The sequence below is a fragment of the Lepus europaeus genome, chromosome 2 (genome assembly GCF_033115175.1).
Source record: "Lepus europaeus isolate LE1 chromosome 2, mLepTim1.pri, whole genome shotgun sequence".
Classification (NCBI taxonomy): domain Eukaryota; kingdom Metazoa; phylum Chordata; class Mammalia; order Lagomorpha; family Leporidae; genus Lepus; species Lepus europaeus.
Genome location: NC_084828.1, coordinates 140,932,273 through 140,954,348, shown reverse-complemented (window position 1 = coordinate 140,954,348; position 22,076 = coordinate 140,932,273). Strand labels below are relative to the sequence as shown.

The window sequence follows — 22,076 nt, the reverse complement described above, 5'->3', positions numbered from 1 at the left end:
TCTTTAATGCTACACTATGTCATACAAAAGCAGATTTTCCTAAATAAGGTGAACTGATCACAAAAGCATAACATATTATAGTACAAACATGGGATTTAGCTCTGATTTTGTCATACAAAGTAAATTTAAAAAGTACCAGCATTTGAAGGGTATTTCTTTCTAATGAATTTTTGTCTCTTTCAGGGTGATCTTGGAAAAAGAAGGGCCTCGTTCCCTATTTAGAGGATTAGGCCCCAATTTAGTGGGGGTAGCCCCTTCCAGGTAAACACAGTTTTTAAAGTTAAATAAAAGTATGGCATTATTTTTTATTTCACAGGTACAGGTTTGTCTATTTTGTTTTTTCCAAAAACCCGCTTTTCATTTTTTGATCTTTTGTTGTAATTTTAGTTTCGATTTTATTTATTTCTTGCCTCCTGCTAAGGTTTTTTTTCCCCCATCCCTTTCTAAGTCTTTAATATGCATTATTAAATGGTTTATTTGAAATCTTTTTTTTTTTTTTGGATGTTTCCACTTATTTCTATAAATTTCTCTCTTAACTGTGCTTTTGCTGTATGTCACAAATTTTGATTTGTTGCATTTCCATTTTGATTCAGTTCAAGAAGTTTTTTAATTTCCTCCTTGATTTCATCCCTCTTCTGTTGATTGTTGAGGAATAAGTTATTTAATTTCCATGTATTGTTCTTGTTATTTCCAAGATTTCCAAAGTTTTTCTTGTTAGTTAGTTCTAGTTTTATTGCATTGTGATCAGCAAAGGTATTTGATATTTCAGTTCTTTTAAATTTATTGAGACTTGTTTTGTTACGTAACATATGATCTTTGCTGAAAATTGTTCAGTATGCTGTTGAGAAGAATATGTATTCTGTGGTTGTTGGATGGAAAAGTCTATAGATGTCTGTTAGGTCCAATTGGTCAAGGGAAAAACTTTGCTGTTTTTCTGTTGTTGTTGATTTTTTTGTCAGGATGATTTTTCTGAAAGTGGTTTGTTAATGTCCCTTATTACTATTGTATTAGAGTCTGTGTCTCCCTTTATATCTCTTTTTTTAAAAAATATTTATTTATTTTACTTGAAAGAGTTACACAGAAAGAGGAGAGAGAGAGAGAGGTTTTTTTTTCATCCCATGGTTCACGCCCCACCAGCCGAAGCTGCACTGATCTGAAGCCAGGAGCCAGGAGCTTCTTCTGGGTCTCCCACGTGGGGGCAGGGTCCCAAGGACCTGGGCCATCTTCTGCTGCTTTCCCAGGCCACAGCAGAGAGCTGGACAGGTAGTGGAGCAGCCAGGTCTCGAACCGGCACCCATATGAGATGCCAGCACTTCAGGCCAGAGCATTAACCCGCTGCGCCACAGCACCGGCCCCTCCCTTTATATCTATTAATATGTGATACATATATATATATATCAGTATTTTGTGTGAATATTATTTTGTCTTATTGAATTGAATTCTGTATCATAATGACCGTCCTGGTCTCTCTTTACTGTTTTACATTTAAAATTTATTTTTTATTAAAGAAATATGGCTACTCCTACTTTTTTGGGGTCCCATTTGAATATCTTGCTCCATCCTTTCAGTTGGTTACTCTGTGTCTTTTTTTTTTTTTTTTTTTTGACAGGTAGCGTTATTGACAGTGAGAGAGAGACAGAGAGAAAGGTCTTTCTTCCATTGGTTCACTCCTGTAATGGCCGCTACAGCCAGCGTTGTGCTGATCTGAAAGGAGCTGGGTTCTTCCTCCTGGTTTCCCATGCGGGTGCAGGGGCCCAAACACTTGGGCCATCCTCCACTGCCACGGCGCCGGCCCACTCTGTGTCTTTTAATTGGAGAATTTAGTCCATTAACAGTTAAGATAGTTGATAGGTAAGGTCTTATTACTATCATTTTCATACTTATTTTGTATTTTTATTGTAATCCCTTTCTTATAATCTTCTTTGTGGATATACGATTTTTTCTCTAGCGTTGTTTGATTCTTTGCTTATTATTTTTGGTAAATCTATTGTAGGTTCTTTGTGGTTACCATGAGGCTTAGAAAAATCTTCATTTGGCTATAATAGACTTTTTGAAATGATGAAAACTTAATGTTGATTATAAAGGTAGGGAAAGAGATTAAAAAAAAAATGAAGAAGTAGAAAATCCTAATAAAGAACTCCACATTTGTACCTTGTTCCTCTCCACATTTTGAATTTTTGATGTTACATTTAATCTCTTTCGATATCACCTGTATCTTAGCATTTTAATGTAATTATTATGATTTTTTTGGTATTCATAGTAAAGATATAAATGGTTTGTGCACCATGTTAACAATCTTAAACATTCTAAATTTGTATGGTTACTCTTGCCAGTGAGCTTTTTGCCTACTGATATTTTCTTCTTACTTGCTAGCATCCCTTTCAGTTTGAAGAATTTAGCATTTATTGTAATGTGGTCTGGTGGCGATAATTCTTTCCATTTTTGTTTATTTCTTTTCCCTTCGGAACTGAAAATGTCATCCCACTCCCTCCTGACCAGTCAGATTTCTGCTGTGAAGTCTGCATTCAGGCAACTTGAGTCCTGTTTATGTGTTATTGTCTTCTTTTCTTTTATAGTTTTAGAATTTTATTTTTAACCTGTTGACTGTAATATGTCTTGGGGCGAACTTGATTAGGGTGAATATTCCTGGTGTCCTTTGACCTTCCTTTGCCTGGACAGTTGTGTCTTGCTCTGGGTTGGAAAGTTCTTTGTCACTATGTCTTTGAATTTTCTTCTACCTCTTTGGCATTCTCAAGTCCCTCTTGAATGTCAATAACTAGAATACTTGCCCTTTCCATACTGCCCCATATTTCCTGTAAGTTTTCTTCATTCCTTTTGATTCTTTTCTCTTTTTTCTCTTCCAACTGTGTATATTCAAGCAGCCTGTCTTCAAGCTCACTGATTTTTTTTTTTTAACTCTATTCCATCTATTCTATTGATGCCCTCTATAGTGTTTCTGTTTCACTTGATACATTTGCAGTGGAAGGATTTCTGCTTGACTTTGTTTAATTATTTCCACATCTCTATCAGGTGTCTGTTAGAATATTGAATCTTTTCTCTGTTTTCTCTTGAATTTCATTGAGTTTCCCCAAAGCACCTATTTTGAAATCTTCATCCAAGCATTTGGAAATTTCAGTTCCTAGGTAGTTGCTTTCTAGCCCCTTGGAAATGAAGTGGTTCCCTGGACGATCTTGGGTGCTTGCTGGTGTGCCTCTTCTGCATATGGAGGATTAGTAATCTGCCTTCATTTGTGACTATACTCCAGAATTTCTGAGCAGCCTGCTTATTTCCTCTGAAACTATGGACACTTTTGTTGTGTCAGGGTTAGATAGCACCCTAACTCAAGTCACAGTTTGCCCCTGTCTACTGCTGATGCGATTTTACTAATTCAGTCTTTAAAAAAAAAGATTGATTTTATTTATATGAAAGAGTTACAGGGAGAAGTAGAGGCAGAGAGGGAGGGAGGGGAACAGAGAGAGAGAGAGAGAGAGAGAGATCTTCCGGCCACAACAGCCAGAGCTGAGCCGATCAGGAGCCAGGAGCTTTTTGAGTCTCCCACATGGGTGCAGGGGCTCAAGCACTTGGGCCATCCTCTGCTGCTTTCCCAGGCACGTTAGCAGAGAGCTGGATCACAGGTGGAGCAGCCAGGACTCAAACTGGTGCCCATATGGGATGCCTGCACTGCAGGCGGCAGCCTTAACCTTGCTACGCCACTGTGCTGGTCCTACTAATTCAGTCTTTTATTTATTTATTTATTTATTTATTTATTTATTTCATATCTTCTGTGACTTTCTCACACCTTCTGCAACTTAAACTTTTATTTGTTTGATTTTTTTTTTTTTAAGATTTATTTATTTATTTGAAAGTCAGAAACACACAGAGAAGGAGAGGCAGAGAGAGGTCTTCCATCCACTTGCTCACTCCCCAACTGACTGCAATGGCTGGAGCTGCGCTGATCCGAAGCCAGGAGCCAGAAGCTTCCTCTGGGTCTCCCACTGGAGTGCAGGGGCCCAAGGACTTGGGCCATCCTCTACTGCTTTCCCAGGCCATAGCAGAGAACTGGATCTGAAGTGGAGCAGCCGGGACTCAAACTGGCGCCCATATGGGATACCGGCACTGCAGGTGGCAGCTTTACCTGCTATGCCACAGCGCTAGCCCCTATCATATACTTTAATCCATTGGTTTAACTCTTACCCCCTCTCCTAGCAAAAAATTATGCAATTGTTAAGTGCTCATACTGCATTTACTTGATTAAGCATACTACTTCGTTAGCCTTAGCGTTGAAAAACCTTACATCCTTAACTCATTCATGTGATTTCTGGTCATCAAAACGTTACACAGTTTGTGCTTCAGTTAGTCTGTCACCTTGTGGTCACCAGAGTGGTGGGGATGGGATTCTGTTTGAGGGTGGACACTAAGAACTTTATATTGAAGTGCCTTTTTTTAACTAGATGATAGAAAAAACTACTTCAGTATTCTCACTGAGAAAATTAAATTAATCTAACATTCCATGAGAATGTAGGTAAAATTTGTTTTGGGATTTCTCCCTGCTAAAATTATGAAAAATTTGCAATAGATTAAGCTACATACTCATTGATAAATTCAAATCTTTATTTTAGAGCAATATACTTTGCTGCTTATTCAAACTGCAAGGAAAAGTTGAATGGTGTATTTGATCCTGATTCTACCCAGGTACACATGATTTCAGCTGCAATGGCAGGTATGAAAGTATAATATTAAAAGAACAAAAATTTTTTGAAACCTAGAGATTTAATATTGAATTGTGATGAGTTCATATTGTATAGTTAAGATTGTTAATGTGGTTTCATTGATTAACATTTGCAAAGATGATTTCTATATTTATTACTATAAAACAAATTTGATTAGGTATATATAAATTCTGCTAAGTGGGATTTCTGTAATTAGGAGTTTAAGTGATAATACTTATATTGCCTTGTGTAGTCCAGTGAATATCTAGTGATCACTTTTTAAGTTTAAGAATCCAACCGTAATTACAGCATAAGTCATGAAACTGTAATTTACTCTTTTCTCCTCAATTTCTGTTAGTGCCTTTTCCCTTTTTGCGCATGTTTTGGCTTCTGTCTGAAATGTGCCGGCAATTCTTGGTAATGTATTCATTTTGTCCTGTGCTCAAATGCTGAATTTTTTGTGAGTGATATGTTACTGATAATTCAGAGTTTCAATAATGTGTAAAAATCTGGTTGTCATTCCACGCAAATCAGACCACATAGCACCTAAAATTTTGACACTGGCTATGTATACATGCTTGCTAAAGAAATGTTTCCAGAAACTCTTTTATCATCACTGATGAGTATAAATGATTCTGCATTAAAATAATTAGTCCCAGGTCTCTGCACTACCTTGAAGATACACTGTGAGGGATTGGTTTGGCCAATGCAGTTCTGGAATCATTTGCTGCCATGCATGTTAAACAAAGCCGTGAACTTTGTTCATAATAGAAAATTCTTTGCAGTTTTCTGGTCAACTATGTGTTTAGTAATGAGTGCCTTAAACTGTTAAAAATTTTCAGTTTAGAAATAAATTGGATCAATTTGAACCACATATTGAAAACAACTAAGTGTATGTTTGAAATATGAATTTCTAAAATGTTCGTGTGATAACCGATACTGTGGATCTCTAGCATATACCTTAAAAATTGTTTTCAAGCCTTTTATATTTAATAACTGTTGACACTTTGAGGTTTTAAAGCTGGAAAGGACAACTTCAAAGATCAGGATAGTGAAATACTCTAATTTACTAAGGAGATTTGGGGCAAGTTATATAATTTACATTAAATCTCCGTTATCAAGTTATATAATTTACATTAAATCTCCGTTATCTTATTCATGGAATGAGTAAGTTGGTTTACATAGATTTGGGTTTTGAGAATTAGTTCTTTCATTTAGTGCCATAGAGATTATCTAGCTAGATTTTTTTAGTGTACTTTTTACAGATGTTGAAGATGTCATTTTCACCTTATAATCTTGATAGAGTATGAGGTAAAAGTTAGTAGCCTATGACAAACCTTTAACCAGTATGTTAGATTCTTTAAAAACATATTTTTGGATTACCAATATTTATGTTTTTTGATTTTTAACCCCCCAAAATTATAAAGAAATCTTTTCTTTTTGAATGAATTGAAATCAAGAAAGTGATGAGCAATCATTTTAAATAGAATATTTTATTCAGTATTACAAATTCAGAAGTTCCAAATGTCTTAATATCCTTACTTCATTAGAATATCTCATCAGAATTTATTATTATATTTGTTTGCAAAAAGTCTCAGTAGAATTTTCATTTTGCAGTTTTTTTCTCAAATGTGTACAAATGTTAGCTAATAGTTTGCTTTTATCTGTACATTCATAACTGTTGTCAACTTGAATTCCTTGAATTTCGATAAACTGAGTCTTACACATGTTCAGAGATGATTGCACTGCGCACTTATTGTTTAATATGAAAATACTTTTTTCATTTGTTTGCAGTTTTAATCTGAGAAATGTGCTTTCAGAGCTTCCTTGCACTGTTCATGAGCATTAACATTTAGCTTGGCAATTTTTGTACATAACTACATGGTTGATGAAACTGAATGGTTTAATGCAGACTCATTAAGGTAGACTTTTGCCCTTCATTCTTGAAATAATCTAAACCAGATTGCTCTGGTTTTTCTTCAGGATCTTTTTTTAGAAGTCTAAAAATGAATGATTTGGGAGTGTAAAGTACTTAGAGATAGTCATGTGAAAAATTATTTTCTCACTGGCTATTCAACAACAAAAAAAATGCTAACCTTGTCACTTTAGTATAAAAACTCCACTGAAATATACCAGAAAATGATACCACCTGTAAGATTTTGCCACACCAGTAGCACAAATATCAAATTACTGTAATTTTAATTTCAAGTACCTCTCAATTCAATTTTGTTTTTTTACTTTATTCATATGAATTCAAGTATTTAGTTTTAGATGCCAAAAAAGTTAAGGGACAGTTTATTTAAAATAGGACTTTCTCTCATTTTTTGTAGTGTTACAAGTGATTACTGTTAGAATTTGTAAGCCTCTAAAATTTAGCTGTAAATTTTCATGCATTAAAAAAAAGTTCTAGTTGTGAAGAATACTTAATCCTATTAAGTGATGTTGACTCTTAGTTTTACTTTCCTGTTGCCTCCTACATATCTTGTGGAGGATTTCTGCGTTTTGCTTGTGTATTTTGTTTAAATGAACTTGACTATCCCTCAGTACACAACTAGACACTTGTGTGTATACAAAAAAAATTGTATTATGTTTCTTCTTTATGTAATTCCTAAATTTTAAAGGTTGTCTTATCTGGCACATATGTCCTTTCATATACATACTATAAATGTAAAGGAAGTGCATTCCAGTTTTATTAGATTATATATTCATACAGTTATGCTCAATTCTTAAAACATCAGTAATGTAAGTAGTTATTGTTTTCTACATACCTAGTGGGTTTTATTTGCTTATGGCATGTTCTATTATTTTTCAAGATATATTTTTCTATTTGACGTAAAGTTCATTATTAAAGGTTAAGCTTTATTTATTAAATACAAATTTTGTCTTGCATATATAAAATATTTTTAAATTATTTTATTTGTCCATGGCAGTTCATTCAGCCAAATGGATGGTTAGACAGATGTTTTGTGTGTTTATGTGTAAACATTCTTCCTGTTTTTTTGTTTTGTAGAATACAAGAAATTAAATACAAAATAATCCAAAATATTCCATAAGTATGGATGTGCAATATTACTGGCCATAGTGCAAAAGGTGAAAGGTACTATTGTAGCAACATACGCTTTATTTTATAAAAACAAATTATAAATAGTTCCAAAATGAACTTATTTGAATATTCTGTTGGAATTTTTTTTAAGATTTACTAAGTAGGGTGACTGTTCAGAGATAGAAAATTGTGCTTTCAGCTCTTTGATCATGATAGATAATAATGGTAGAAAAATGAGGTGCTAACCCCTCCAAACATTTTCTGAGATTTCCATTTGACAAGGTTAGCATTTTTTCTTTAAGGCAAGGTTGATCTTCTTTTAGGTAAGTATTTAGACTCTGAAACTGCTCCAGATGGCAGGATTTTCAGTACTCGTGCATTTAAAAAAAAAAAAAAAAAAATTATGGCCCATTCTGATAATCCATTCTTTCTTTTTTAACCTAAACATTTTTAAAGTTAGATCTCACAGTAAATATTTCTCAAATCCTTCCAGTGGGATTCAGTTTGTACACATGTTTCTGATGAGGTCACTGCTTGTTGTTATGATACAGAAAAGCCTGTGTCTATTTTAGGCATTTACTGTACATTTCTCCCGAGAAAAGAGTGAGATCGTGTCATCTCATGCTCCCCATCCGCAGGTCACTTCCTGTAGAAATATGGACTAACTTAAACCTCGTGAGTACTGATCTGAGCCTCTCTTGCAGCCTCTAGTATAAGAAACACACCCTGGGATTTTATGATAGCTGTGGAATTAATAGAAGGCGGGAAATGAACTTTTATTTCCTGTATTTGTGTGTGCATTATTGAGTATTCCATAAAAATTTAATTATGATCCCTTTATAATCATTTTAGAAGGAAGAATGGGGTACTTTCAGGTCATCGTGTAATAACAGCGTGGGGTCTTCCGCTTGGCAGTAACAGCCTTGCCCTCTAAGGAGTCTGATAACAGTGTACATGCACAGTTGTACATGGCATCGTACCACCCTAACTCCTTCTAGAGAAAATAGGAGCTCTCCTTGCTTAGCAATAACATTTAAAATTCTACTGCAGTGCTTGCCGTTCTCTTGTGTGTTAGTTCTTGCCTTTCTGCTTTTTTGCCAAAATAGCAATCTTAGTACCATTACTTTCCAAATAAATGCAGGATTAAAAAAAAATGGGATCTTACCTGTTTTAGTTTTAATTAGGTTTTAAAATAGGTAAATGATAACATTTCTCTTAGGAGGCTAGGTGGATTTTGTTCTTACAGAAGTTAACTGAAATAAATAGTGAAAATGCAACACTACAGGTATCACTCACTTAATGAAATAAACATTTTCAGCAAGTTTGCTATAACCAGATTTTTCTGTTAATTTGGTTTTTGTTGATTTTTATTACCAAATGGGCTCTTAGATCAAATGTACTCTTAAGTCAAGACTTTGAAAATCGCATTTAAAAATGTTAAGGCTTTCTAATAAAGCACTAACACACCACTAACACTATTGCCACTGGATTGGTGCTTTACTTTAAGCCACTATGGAGCAATCTTAATGCTTAACCTACAAATGGATCTCTCATACCTTCTTTTTAATTCTGTTTTAATGTGTCAGTGGATGCTCAGAATATTAGTATAAGTTATTGTTGTATTATCAGAATGTCCACAAACTTAAAGTGCATAATAAAAAGTAATACGCAATCTCTGAATTCAAAGGGCATCATTCTCAATATCTTCATGTGTATTTGTCTTAGAAGGAAGTTGTTCAGCTTTGGCTAACCTCGAATTGCCTAAGTTAGTGGTAGTATTTTGTTTCTTTTCGTTTGCTTCGTTCCTTGAATTACTAGATGTAATTTAGCCTAAAACGTCTACTGAAGTTTGTTAAAAGTGCCTTTGGTTAGGAGAAAGTAATAGCATAAAAGTCAAGGGTCAGAGTTTTAACTGGTTCAGAACCAGTGACTATGGGCCTGTGGAGTGTGCCTAGATTCTTAGTAGTTTGCTGGCAGTTAGAGTAGTACCTCAGGGAGTAACTCTCGTTAGGGGGAGTTGAGCCAGAACAACTATAATAAGTGTAGCTTATTGATAGTAACAGCTGCATAGAGATAAGATAACAACATTCTCTCACTTACCTAAATTTTAATATGTCTTATGATATAGGTTAATTTGTGCCTGGAAATGTATTTTAGTTAAGTGAGAAATACCTGTTGTTTGCTTCCCACATTGTTTATTAATAATGTACAGAGGATAATTTCAGCTTATATTGTACAGGTCTTTATAGATTTTTAGTCCTAGTAAATTTATAAATATTTGTTGTAATATTTTAAAGTTATATATATATATGGATATATATATATGGATTTTTCCCAGCCTCAAATTAAGGAATTTTATGACCTGGCAGCGTATTATGAGCAGAAGCTTTGATAACTAAGTTCACATCTTCATACATAGAATTTTTATTTTAAAAAATTGGTACATATCTTCTTTTCAAATAAAGCATAATAAATTGAGAATTTTTACCTAGGCAGCCCTTTTTTAAAAATTTTTTCTAAAATTGAGTAAAAAGCAAATACTTAATTTAAAATTTCTACAGATGATTGCTAAAAACCAGTATGAGTAAGGTAGAACATTTTGTTGGTTTTTTCTGCTTAGCAGCTTTTCACTAATAAACCTTTCATCTTACTATCCCAAAATTAAGTTAATATAAATCTCTAATTTTAAAAAATACAAATCCTTAAATTGGGGCTTGACCAGGACGTGATATCTGATTGCCTTAAAAGATAAATCTAAATATCTTTAGTTTAAAGTAATTTAAATAACTTTTTCATTTAGAAAAATGAGATTGAAAAGAATCAAAAAATAATACTCTATAACTTTGTTCTAATTAAACTAGACCATGTAAGAATATTTAGTTGTTCTGATTGCTTCATGCTTTTCTTCCCTTTTACCAAGAATATATTTATAAAAAGAACCTTCCACTGAAACAGATGTTCCTAGTAGTCTACCTAACCTTTTAAATTTGTATCATTTTAGTACTTACTGATGCTTCCAAAATCATTGTCCCATTCTAATTTTATAGTTACATATTAATATTAAAAGCACATAAGAGAAATAGAGGCTATTGTTATAAAATTATTAAAGGAGTTATTAAACAGTTTTCATTCCATTTATCCTGCTTCCTGAATACATTTAATGGGAATGTCCTTTTGTGTAACAGCTAGCTATTTTTACAGTGATAAATGGGGTCACTGGAGTAAAATTTGAGTTAGCTAATTGCCTGACATCGTGGAAGAGGAAAGAACCTTGTGAGGCCAAATTCAGCTCTGTAAATAATTTAGTAGAAACGCTTGTACTAGTTTTGAAAGCCAGTAGTAGCTTTTCGATTGGTTCTGTTCTATGTGTCAATTTTAAAAACAGATTATTCCTAAGTATATAACATCATTTTTGTTCCTGAAAGTACTTTACTCATGTTAAACGTGCTGATTTGTAGTCTGCTTTTCTAAAACTAATGTGCTTGACATAATAGTATTTGATAAAAAATATTAAAACAGTTAAGATCCTCAGACATATCTTCATGCAAGTTTTCATATTATGTGAAGGCCAGCTGAATAAATGTAGCCTGATGTAAGTAGTCCTATGAAGTTTGTGTAGTGGATCTTAAATGTAAATGCAATCTAAAGCCCTGTTACAAGACAGTCTTCCCAAATTCCCATCATCAAGATTGCATTTTGTGTGGAATTTTCCTGTAAATAGGAAGATGGCAAGTAAAAGCTAATGCATTCTCCTAGAAGCATACTGCTCCAGAGGTTGTCACTTACTGGCTGGCATGAGGCACATCTGGGTGGCCAGCCTTCTTTAATAGTTGTTAAAGAGATAGAACTTTAGTTTTAAAGTCAATCAGAGCTAGCTTCTCTTCTGAATTTCTTTATTCAGTGTCTATAAAAGTGAGAGGAAAGTTCTAATTTGTAACTTTTTCATTTTTGAGAGTTTTTAATGTGTCTAAATAGATGAAGAAATAGATCTGTCCTGTTAATCCTAACAGAAACTTTACCTTTGTAGTGACCTGATTCTGATACTTTTAGTAAGCATGTTTGGAAAGTATCTGTGGGGCTATACAATAGTCTTTTTGGTTATATAATCAACCAAATGTCAGATAACAGTAAATGATCCATTGATGTAGAATCCAGTTTGAATGCAGTGGTTTTGTGATACTAATTGGACTACCAAGTAGCTGTGGTAGAGTGCATGCTTCTTAGCCCTAGAATAAACGAAATCCCTGTATGTTTGGCTACAGAAATGGGTTTCTGAATTCGGCTTAGATAGTAGAGAGCGCCCAAAAGGATATTCTGAGTAGCTGGGAGAGCACTGTGTATACAGTCAGATTTTGTTCTTAAAAGAATCTTTTAGTTAAAGTCAGAATTTGAAAATTCATGTAGATTGAAAGTGAAGACAAATGCTTATGGTTGTATGGATTTGTACAATAAAAGTATAAAGCGTCTATCAATTAGCCCTTTAAGTATTTCTGTGTATTCTTTACTATAGATTCATATAATTTTTAAATGTTTATGTTCTTTATTTTTACTGGAGTTCATTTTAAACATGTTTGTCTAGGTTTTACTGCGATCACAGCAACTAACCCCATCTGGCTTATAAAGACTCGGTTACAACTTGATGCAAGGTATGTTGATTCTTTAAAATAAAATCAGTTCTATAGATTTAACTAATTTTTTCCTAGAAATATATTTCATAAGATTTTGGTGTTAGGGGTCTAACTATGTTTTCCCCGTAACCTTTTGTGCCTGGTTTGGTGACAGTCATATATATAGATTCATCTGTTAGAATTGCTTGACAATAGCAAGATTCATTCATCAACAGATCTATAGTAAACAGATACTGCTGTGTTCTAAAATAAAAAAAAAACAGTGGGACCAACTTTAAATGGGATAATCAAGAAAGTTTTGTTTTTCATTTTAAGCAGAAGAAACAGTTGTCCATAAAACTCAGAAGTCCTAAGGTCTAGGCGTTTGGTATAACCTGGAAACCGAGGAAACCGGAAGCAATGCAGCTTAGGGTCGTCCATATCAGCTCCTGTTAGCCTTAGGATATGGAATGGGGAAGGGTAATACTGTGAAATAGAGAGATGGGCTTTTTTTTTTTTTTTAAAGATTTATTTTATTTATTTGAAAGAGTTTCAGAGAGAGAGGTCTTCTATCTGCTGGTTCATTCCCCAGATGGCCATTACGGCCGGAGCTACGCCAATCTGAAGCCAGGAGCTTCCTCCGGGTCTCCCACGTGGGTGCAGGATCCCAAGGACTTGGGCTATTTTCTACTGCTTTCCCAGGCCACAGCAGAGAGCTGGATCAGAAGAGGAACAGCCAGGACTAGAACCAGCGCCCATGTGGGATGCTGGCATTTCAGGACAGGACTTTAACCCGCTGTGCCACAGCACCAGCCCCAAGAGATGGTCTTATCTAGTGATTATAATAATGATGATTTTAACAGTTTTGAACTGTTATAGACTTCAGTCTAGAGTGGGTTCTGTGTATCAGACATTTATGCAGTTCTTGTATTTTTGGAATTTTGGAAGCAGTGTTGTGTTCTGTAAGCTATAAACAAACCTGATCGAACAAATCATTAACAATTAATTGCAATTGCTTAGATAATCTTTTCTACATCTGTCATGTTGAGTTATATGCTATTTGAAGATTTGGCAATGTCTAATTGTTTCATCTGCAGTACTGCTTTTAGTGAAGTGTTCAGTTGTAGCAAAACTCAGTTTCTTAGTGCCATAAATCTGAAAAGAAATGATAGGTAAGACTAATCCTCAAGTTTGAGATGCCTGTCCACATTATAGTATTATAAGCTATCAGAGTTATGTTTCAACATAGAACTAGGGGATTAGGTAAAGCATGGCTTAAAACTCTAGTTTTTTTGCCCCTTTAAATTGTAACACAAGCTAGTACAGGGATGGGGAATGGGGTAGTGTGGGGTAATAGTAAAGCTTGACTATTAGAGTATTCTAACTTAACAACTCTAAGGTCAAAAATAAGGCTGGTATGTCTACAGGTCCTCCTTCTAGACTTGTGTCATACCTTTCTTGTGGAAGAGAACCTGTGGCACCAGAAACTGGTAGGTAGACTTGGTTACTTGGATCCTTCAACTAAATAGATACTCAGAAAAGTCAGTCATTAGTTCATAAAACTGGAGGCATCTGTAGGTCATTTGGTGTTTTAGCTATGGTTTTATTTTGATATGTAAGACAAATTATAACTCCTCTTTATCTTCCCATAGGTAGTGTTTAAACTCATTTCTTTTTGGGGGAATCATGGTATAAGGTAGTTAATTTTTGTTTTTACAAACTAAAAATTATACACATATGTAGGAGTAGGTTTTGTGCCCTGTAAGTGTAGGTGCTGTACCCTTACGTAGCACTAAGGTAACTGTCTTGAACAATACTGAATAAATCCCAATAGCTGTACAGGTTCCCATTTACTTTTCACTGGTGATACTAATGTAGCCATTGCTTTTGTATGCTCTTGGAGAGTTTTATTTATATTCACCAGTCACTTTTGGGAAAGGGCTAAATGGAGTTGTTAACCCCTCAAGGGCAAACAAGTTTAATCATATTTCTTATTTTATGAGGACCATCATCATTGGTTTTGTGTTACTAAATGCAAAGGAAGTTCAACTTACTTAGAACTGGCATTAATACAGTGTGAGGAGTATTATGTACTTTGTTTTGTTGTTATGCAAAACAGTGTTTTGAGTTGCATATAGTACCTAGGGGATCTGTTGCTTGAACCCCAGAGGACTTGGCACTGATGATTGTATGTAGTGGATTTTGCTTTAAGTGAAATGTTACTGTATGTTACTCGTGTAATATGACAAACTTGGGATGAGACAGAAAATATGAATGTTGTCTTAAAATTGTGATTGTAAAGCAGGCAGGTATTGTGGTACAGTATGTTAAGCCACCACTTGGGATGATCACATCACATATGGGAGTGCCAGTTCCAGTCCTGGCTGCCATGTTTTCTCATCTGGCTTCCTGTTGAAGCATCATGGGAGGCAGCAGGTGATGGCTCAGATACTTGAGACCCTGCCCCTCATGTTGAGTGCAAGGCCCCAGGCTTTGTTCTGGCCCATTTCTGGCTGTTGTGGACATTTGGAGAGCGAATTAGCAGAGGGAAGACAGGGGGTGTGCACATATGCTTGCTCGTTTATGCGCTCTATCTGCTTTTTCAAGCAAATGAAAACAAATTTTATTTTAAATTCTGATTTCACTTTTTCATGATTTAAAGACCATTTTGGCCGGCGCCATGGCTTAACAGGCTAATCCTCCACCTTGCGGCGCCAGCACACCGGGTTCTAGTCCCGGTCAGGGCGCCGGATTCTATCCCGGTTGCCCCTCTTCCAGGCCAGCTCTCTGCTATGGCCCGGGAAGGCAGTGGAGGTTGGCCCAAGTGCTTGGGCCCTGCACCCGCATGGGAGACCAGGAGAAGCGCCTGGCTCCTGGCTTCGGATCAGCAGATTGCGCCGGCCGCAGCGGCCATTGGAGGGTGAACCAACGGCAAAAAGGAAGACCTTTTTCTCTGTCTCTCTCTCTCTCTCTCACTATCCACTCTGCCTGTCCAAAAAAAAAAAAAAAGAAGAAGAAGACCATTTTGGTATATTTTTACTCTATTTCATTTACTTTATTTGAAAACCTGTAATCATTTATATATGTCAATAAGATTTCTCCCTTTTCTTTTTCAGGAGCCGTGGGGAAAAGCGATTGGGTGCTTTTGAATGTGTTCGCAAAGTTTATCAGACAGATGGACTTAGAGGATTTTACAGGGGCATGTCTGCTTCCTATGCTGGCATATCAGAGACTGTTATCCACTTTGTTATTTATGAAAGTATAAAGCAAAAACTGCTGGAATGTAAGACTGCCTCTATGATGGAAAACGATGAAGAGTCTGTGAAGGAAGCATCAGATTTTGTGGGAATGATGCTAGCTGCAGCCACCTCAAAGACTTGTGCCACAACTATCGCATACCCTCACGGTGAGAAGAGCTGAAATTGCATAATAATATTGTATTCCATAAGAACTATGTCACATGCCAGCCAGCAGCTTGCTTACTAGAGCGTGTATCATTTTTACTGAACTCTGGTAAAACAGCGTTCTTGGGAGTTGGGCTGATGCAGCTGATTAAAGGGGCAGTGTATGCTGCGATGTCGCATGATGGTGGTCACACGTGCACTCTAGAGTCAGACAGTCAAATTCCAGCCATGCTGGATCAGCTAGAGACCTTCTAGTAAGTTTCTGAAAAAAATTTGTGTTTAAATGGGGGCTATAGTAAATACTTTAATTGCATTGTTGCTAATTTACATAAACATGGTCTAGAGTACTTAACCTTTTATTATTCTTTAGTTTTTTTTTTTCCTTTTTTTTTAAGATTTGTTTTATTTATTTGAAAGATGGAATTACAGAGAGAGAGGTCTTCCATCCGCTGGTTTACTCCCCAGATGGCCGCAACTGCAGGAGCTGCGCCCATCCGAAGCCAGAAGCCAGGAGCTTCTTCTGGGTCTCCCATGTGGGTGCAGGGGCCCAATGACTTGGGCCATCTTCTACTGCGTTCCCAGGCCATAGCAGAGAGCTGGATCGGAAGAGGAGCATCCAGGACTAGAACCGGCGCCCATATGGCATGCCAGCGCTTCAGGCCAGGGCTTTAACCCACTGCGCCACAGCGCTGGCCCCATAACTTTCTTTGTCTAAGTCTGGCTATGCTAGAACATAATCAGAATTGTCCTTGTTTTCAAATGGGAAACTGAGAAGCAATTTTTAGAAAATTAAGTAATGTAACCCAAGGTCATATCAGCAGTGGAGCCCAGATCCTAACTGGAGTCTAAAAATTCCAAATCTGCTTCCCTTTTGTTACACTGGTTAATATTATAGTCTGCCCCGCCCCCTGCCCTGCCACTTATATCCTATCATGATAAATGAAATAGGACTAGAAAATTAATATTTACTCTAAAATGTAATTTATGAAACCAACTATTAACCTAGTTGGACTGTGAATTTACCCATCTGTTTCTTCAAGGAAGTGCTGGCTCCACTAATAGAAGTCAGAGTAGCACATATCCACAACCTTGTTGAGGTTCTGGCCTCCTGTGTGGGTTAAGACAGTGCCTGCTGAAGGAAAGGATAGAGCTTGAGGAATTAAAACATCTTGTCCTGGGGCTGGTGTCATACTTGCAAAGCTGTAATCCCATGTGAGTGCCTGTTCAAGTCCTGGCTGCTCCACTTACAATCCAGCTCCCTGCTAGTGTGCCTAGGAAGTACTTGGGCCCCTGTTACCCAATGAGGTTGACCCAGATGAAGCTCCAGGTTCCTGGCCCAGCCTTGGCCATTAGGGCCATTCCGGGTGTGAAACAGCAGATGGACGATCTCTCCATCTCTGTCCCTCTGCCTTTCAAATAAATGAATGTTTTTTTGAAAAACAGCGATCTCGTCACTTTGAAGTGTGATGATGTCATTGGGAGTAGAGGTATAATTGATAAAGGAGGTATTTGGAGTTAAGTGTGTAAGTGGTGTGTCTCTCAAAACATGACAGGGAAGTTTCAAATACACTTTCGCCTTTGCTGGGGACTGCCTTAGGCTCTTTGAGACCCATCAAGAGTACCTTGTTGAAATGTTTCAAAAATAGTGAAAGAGTCATTACATTTTTAAATTGGAAATTAAAATCTTATCCACGCTGTATAATTAAAACCTCTGAGTAGCTCCCACTTCTCACCTTTAAAATGAAGAAAAATTGAAGTCATCGTTAAGGTCCACTTCCTAGTTGATTCCCAGGCTGGGCCTTGTAGCCCGCAGCTAGTGTTTATGTTTCTTTATCCACTTGCCATTTCAATTTGGTTTACAAGGACTGTTGTGAATAGATTAATCTGTGTTCTCTGTGTACTGTCCACTTTATTTTTTTTTTTAATTTTTTTACCTGTTTCTCACTGTATCTTTCTATATTCACCTTTGATACCACTTCCATTCCCTTTGCTGCTGCTTCATATTTTTCTCATCATAGCAGTTCCACCTCATTAATTACATAGCATACAATGGATAATTCTTTTGTCTCTTTGTATCTTTTTGTACTTCGAGGCCTATAAAATTTCATGACTAGTGTATATGGCTTTGATTATAATTTATATTATAATATGATGTGACTGGTTTCAATCAGCTACACATTAAAAATCAACATTTATCCTGAGTGTACACTTACAAAGTGATAAATGAGATGTGCTCCTTATAATTAGGATGGTGTAAAGATATCAGTAATATTTAAACAAAATTATTTTTTTCTTTCATTTCTTTCTCAAACAGAAGTTGTAAGAACAAGACTACGTGAAGAGGGAACAAAATATAGATCATTTTTTCAGACACTGTCTTTGGTTGTTCAAGAAGAAGGTTATGGGTCTCTTTACCGTGGCCTAACAACTCATCTGGTGAGACAGATTCCAAACACAGCCATTATGATGGCCACCTATGAATTGGTGGTGTACCTACTCAATGGATAGCGATGCGGGGCTGCTCCAGAGAGGGGAGACCAAAAGATTGCAGTGGACCATGGAGTATCCAAGCCAGCGTGGTGGACGGAAGAAAAGTAGTTTGGGAACATGTAACTATGCCTAAGTGGAAGTTTGGTTGTAGGAATTTAAGTAACCATACCGCATTACTTGATCTTTCAGTAATGAGGGGAAGAAAAACCTTGGCTGCCTCCAAGGAAATGCCTTTCAAAGCACTCCTTACGCAAAATTGCCATTTTCTCTACCATGTCCACCAGATGCAGTTGTGTTTCGTTGATTTATGGCAGTCAGAGTATAGTGTTGTTTATTCCATGAGCACACACTTCTCCAGTATTCTAAACACGTACTGTAACTATCCAAAGATAGTATTGGCAGTCATAAATTCCCGATTTCTGGCTATTAATTCCTGTAAAAGTGGTAAGCAACAACATTAGGGAGAGCCTCGGTATTACTGTCACATTTTCCCAAGAAGACCTGGCTCAATATTTTATGTTCAGCTATTTGGCTTTGTAGTCATTGTTTTTACAGCCAACGAGATAGCCTCTAAATATCTTACATATTTTTAACATTAAAATTTTGATTTCCACAGCTAACAAGTGCTTGATCTTTTGCATAATGTGGATTTTAAATTGTTTGCCAGTGTATCCAACTCCCATGGTAATGGTTTGGGAAGATGAACTAAACTAGTAAAATGTTGATTCTTGGCCATTCTGGTGACTTGAACATGTCCTCACACCTTCCCGAGTTATACGGTACATGAATGAATGCAGTCGTCTTTTCAGTGACTTACTGGATATAAACTTGACTGTCCACCTATTTGTCACGCCTAAGTATCATTACAAGTGGAAAACACCCCACTTCTCAATTTTTCTGTACTTGCTTTCACTTTAAGAATTTGAGCCCTTGAGTTGTTTTCAAGCCCATATAGATTATATTTAATTATTTTGTAGAGAAACTGGTAATTTTCTGTTTGGCCCTTGCAAGATTTTATTTTAAAAATAACATACTAATACTGATATGTGGGACAGTAACAAGTATTAAAGATGAGGGGCCCTGTGCATCTGATTCAGTGGGTAATGCTCATAATTGACTTAGAGTTTGGCAAAAGAACAAACTGCTTTTGACAAGAAATTTATTCTGTGCTGATTTTCTGAATGGTAAACCATAGCATTCAAGTTAGTTTGGATTAAATGTATTAACAGGATTTAACTTTTAAATTTTGCTATTGAGACAACTGTACCTTTTACTACTTTAAATGTATTCTATATATGGCCCTTATGAAGCTATTTGTTGTAATTCTGTAAGAGACTTTGCCTATGGCTGTTGCTATACTGGTATATAAAACGTCTACAATTAAACTCCAGTGTGGTGTTCATTTCAGTAGACCTTAACTGTGCATTTTGTGCAATGGCTTTATCTTCAGAATGACTCCTTGTGAACGCACTTTGTGGCCTTGTTTTGAGGTATGAGAATAGAGAATTTCATGGTAAAATTATATTTTTTAAAATATTGGCCATGTATTGGGCAGAAACAGTGTTGATAACTTTTTTGGGGTTTTAGGTATATTGCTTTGGAGACCTTTAATATAAATGTTTTAAGTATTCTGTGTACCGTGTAGTGCCCCCAACATGATTGCCAGCTTACGTTGCTGACACCAGTGAAGTGTAGTGCCCGCTTACATTCTTCAACCTGACCTCTTGTAGTCAACAATAACTGGATGTTTCTGAGGTGCTCAATTGGAATTACGGATATTCCAGCCCATGTGGAGACCAAAGGCAAATTGAGTTTCCTTACTTTTTATGGTAAATTTCAGCTTTGACATTTATTGTGAGGAACATACAAAAAAAAAAAAAAAAAGAAAAAAAAGCAGGGGATTCTAACTTAAAAGTGGAGAAGTCTCAACCTATGGTGTTTACCTTTTCGGGTGCCACTAATACTGCCTGATAATCCAGTGCCATTTGCCTCTGAAGACCCATCAACTTCAGTTATGTTGAATGTAGGGCAGAGACCTCCCTCATCTCGCTGATCTCAGTACCCACAAATGATGAAGAATGATACGAAAACCAGCAGCTAAGGAACACCTTACAGAGCTGTAGCAAATTCCTAACAAGTGTCCTTCCAGGATGACCGTGAACGCTCTCTCCGCTTGTATTTAGCAAGTCCAATTTGGCCTTCAGTGCATCGTATTCATCTTCTAAAGCTCTTCTGTGTGCACTAGAAGGAACAGAGCCTCAGTGCTTATTTGTGCAGCAGCTAGAAAAGCACCGCTTGCTGTAGGTTAGTTTTTGTGTGACAGGGATAATTCAAACAAGTTGTATTTAAAGTTTGCCTCTGAAATCTTTCTTCCAAAAATTTTTAGTGAATAATTAAAATTGAGTATATATATATTTTAATTTAAAAAGAGAATGCATACTCAAAGCGTTGGACTTTTTGGGTAGTGTAGACTATGTTTTGTTTTTAACTTTACTTCTGGTGTAAGGTGGTCAATACTCTTCAGATTGGAATGTGCTTTTACTATAGCATCTTCTCTGAAAATGGAACTGAACATACTCAAGTTAAAGCAGTAGATCCTGGAAAGAACGTCCTCCCACAGAGCGGCCACAGAAAGAACTATGGCTGCCTCTGCTACCTATGACTCAGAGAATGGATTTTGTAAATTTCAGAATCCAAATGGGGGACTTGCCCCATGATTGCAGGCTACCATACAGTGCTTTTAATTGGGGGGGGGGGGGGGGGGCCTGTACCACCAAAACTGGCTCTTGATTCTCATTGTGTAATTTTAATAGAACCAACCCTACTGGATGGGCCTCATGCCCATAAATAAATCACAAAGCATATGGATTTGAATTTGAAGGCGTTTCAAGTGCTAGAAGTCAATCCATTCCCTGCCCTTCCAGAATCACTCCTGCCTGTCTGTTTACATGCTCTTGTGCCCGCTCTCTGGGTACTGTAGGGACTCTCTTTGGACTGCTGCATATAGTTCAGCCTTTTCTCCTCTGATATTGATCATGACTTTAACATTCCTAACAGTGTAGTTGTTTGGGATGATTTAAATTTGGAGGGCGTGTCGGTGTAAAGTCCAGTGCTTTCTGTCTACTCAGTAGCACTTCTCCATCCTGCCCTCACATTTGCCATGTATCTGTACACTGACTTTATGCTAGTCCTTTCTGAAGTGAAAAACTGTAACTTCACTCAGTTTTTGTGTTAATAAGCTTTTTGAATGTGTACCCCAGTGTATGTGAACAAGTAGATTGTGACCTGTAAGTCGTAGCTAATTAGTCAACTTAAAATGAGTTGGTAACTTTTAACCATTCATGTGAGGTTTGCTATTCTTGATTTATTTACATTGCTATAAATTATGTGCATTTATTCTGTATTTATGTTAACCAGCCAACTTTTACTTGAATTGTTAAGATTCAAAAAATTAAAATATATTCATGAAAATGTGTTGGTTTTGGTTTTTTATGTGTACTTTGGCAGAATGAAAATGTGATGACTTTCTTAGGGTTCTCCTATGCACAGAACAGCACCTTGCCATTTTCAGGTTAGGTGTCAGGCTCATTTGTTGATTGCATCAACAGATCTTTTGGGGTACCTTCTATCTGCTAGACTGACATCTCTAAAAATCAAAAGGTCAAGTTATCTTGTACATGTTTTCCATGGCTTTATTGTATTGATCTTTAAGTATTTGGTGTTAAAAATGCAGAGCTGAGAATACGTTAGGTTGAAACATAAGTCACACAGATGAAAGTGCAGTGTGCTGTCTGCCCACTTTACGTTGTGTCTGTTTTAAGTT

The 22,076-nt window shown here is 36.4% G+C and overlaps 1 protein-coding gene across 1 annotated transcript in view; it reads left to right on the top strand.

Annotated features, from left to right (window-relative positions):
- Nucleotides 1-21,706, top strand: part of SLC25A36 (solute carrier family 25 member 36) — a 39,021-nt gene extending 17,315 nt beyond the window's left edge. Inside the window, exons 3-7 of the mRNA XM_062214016.1 lie at nucleotides 184-261; nucleotides 4,620-4,720; nucleotides 12,332-12,398; nucleotides 15,476-15,765; nucleotides 18,078-21,706. Of these exons, the coding sequence (XP_062070000.1) occupies nucleotides 184-261; nucleotides 4,620-4,720; nucleotides 12,332-12,398; nucleotides 15,476-15,765; nucleotides 18,078-18,271 (730 nt within the window). The 3' untranslated portion in view covers nucleotides 18,272-21,706. The remainder of the gene's footprint in view (nucleotides 1-183; nucleotides 262-4,619; nucleotides 4,721-12,331; nucleotides 12,399-15,475; nucleotides 15,766-18,077) is intronic.
- The last annotated feature ends 370 nt before the right edge of the window (nucleotides 21,707-22,076 follow it).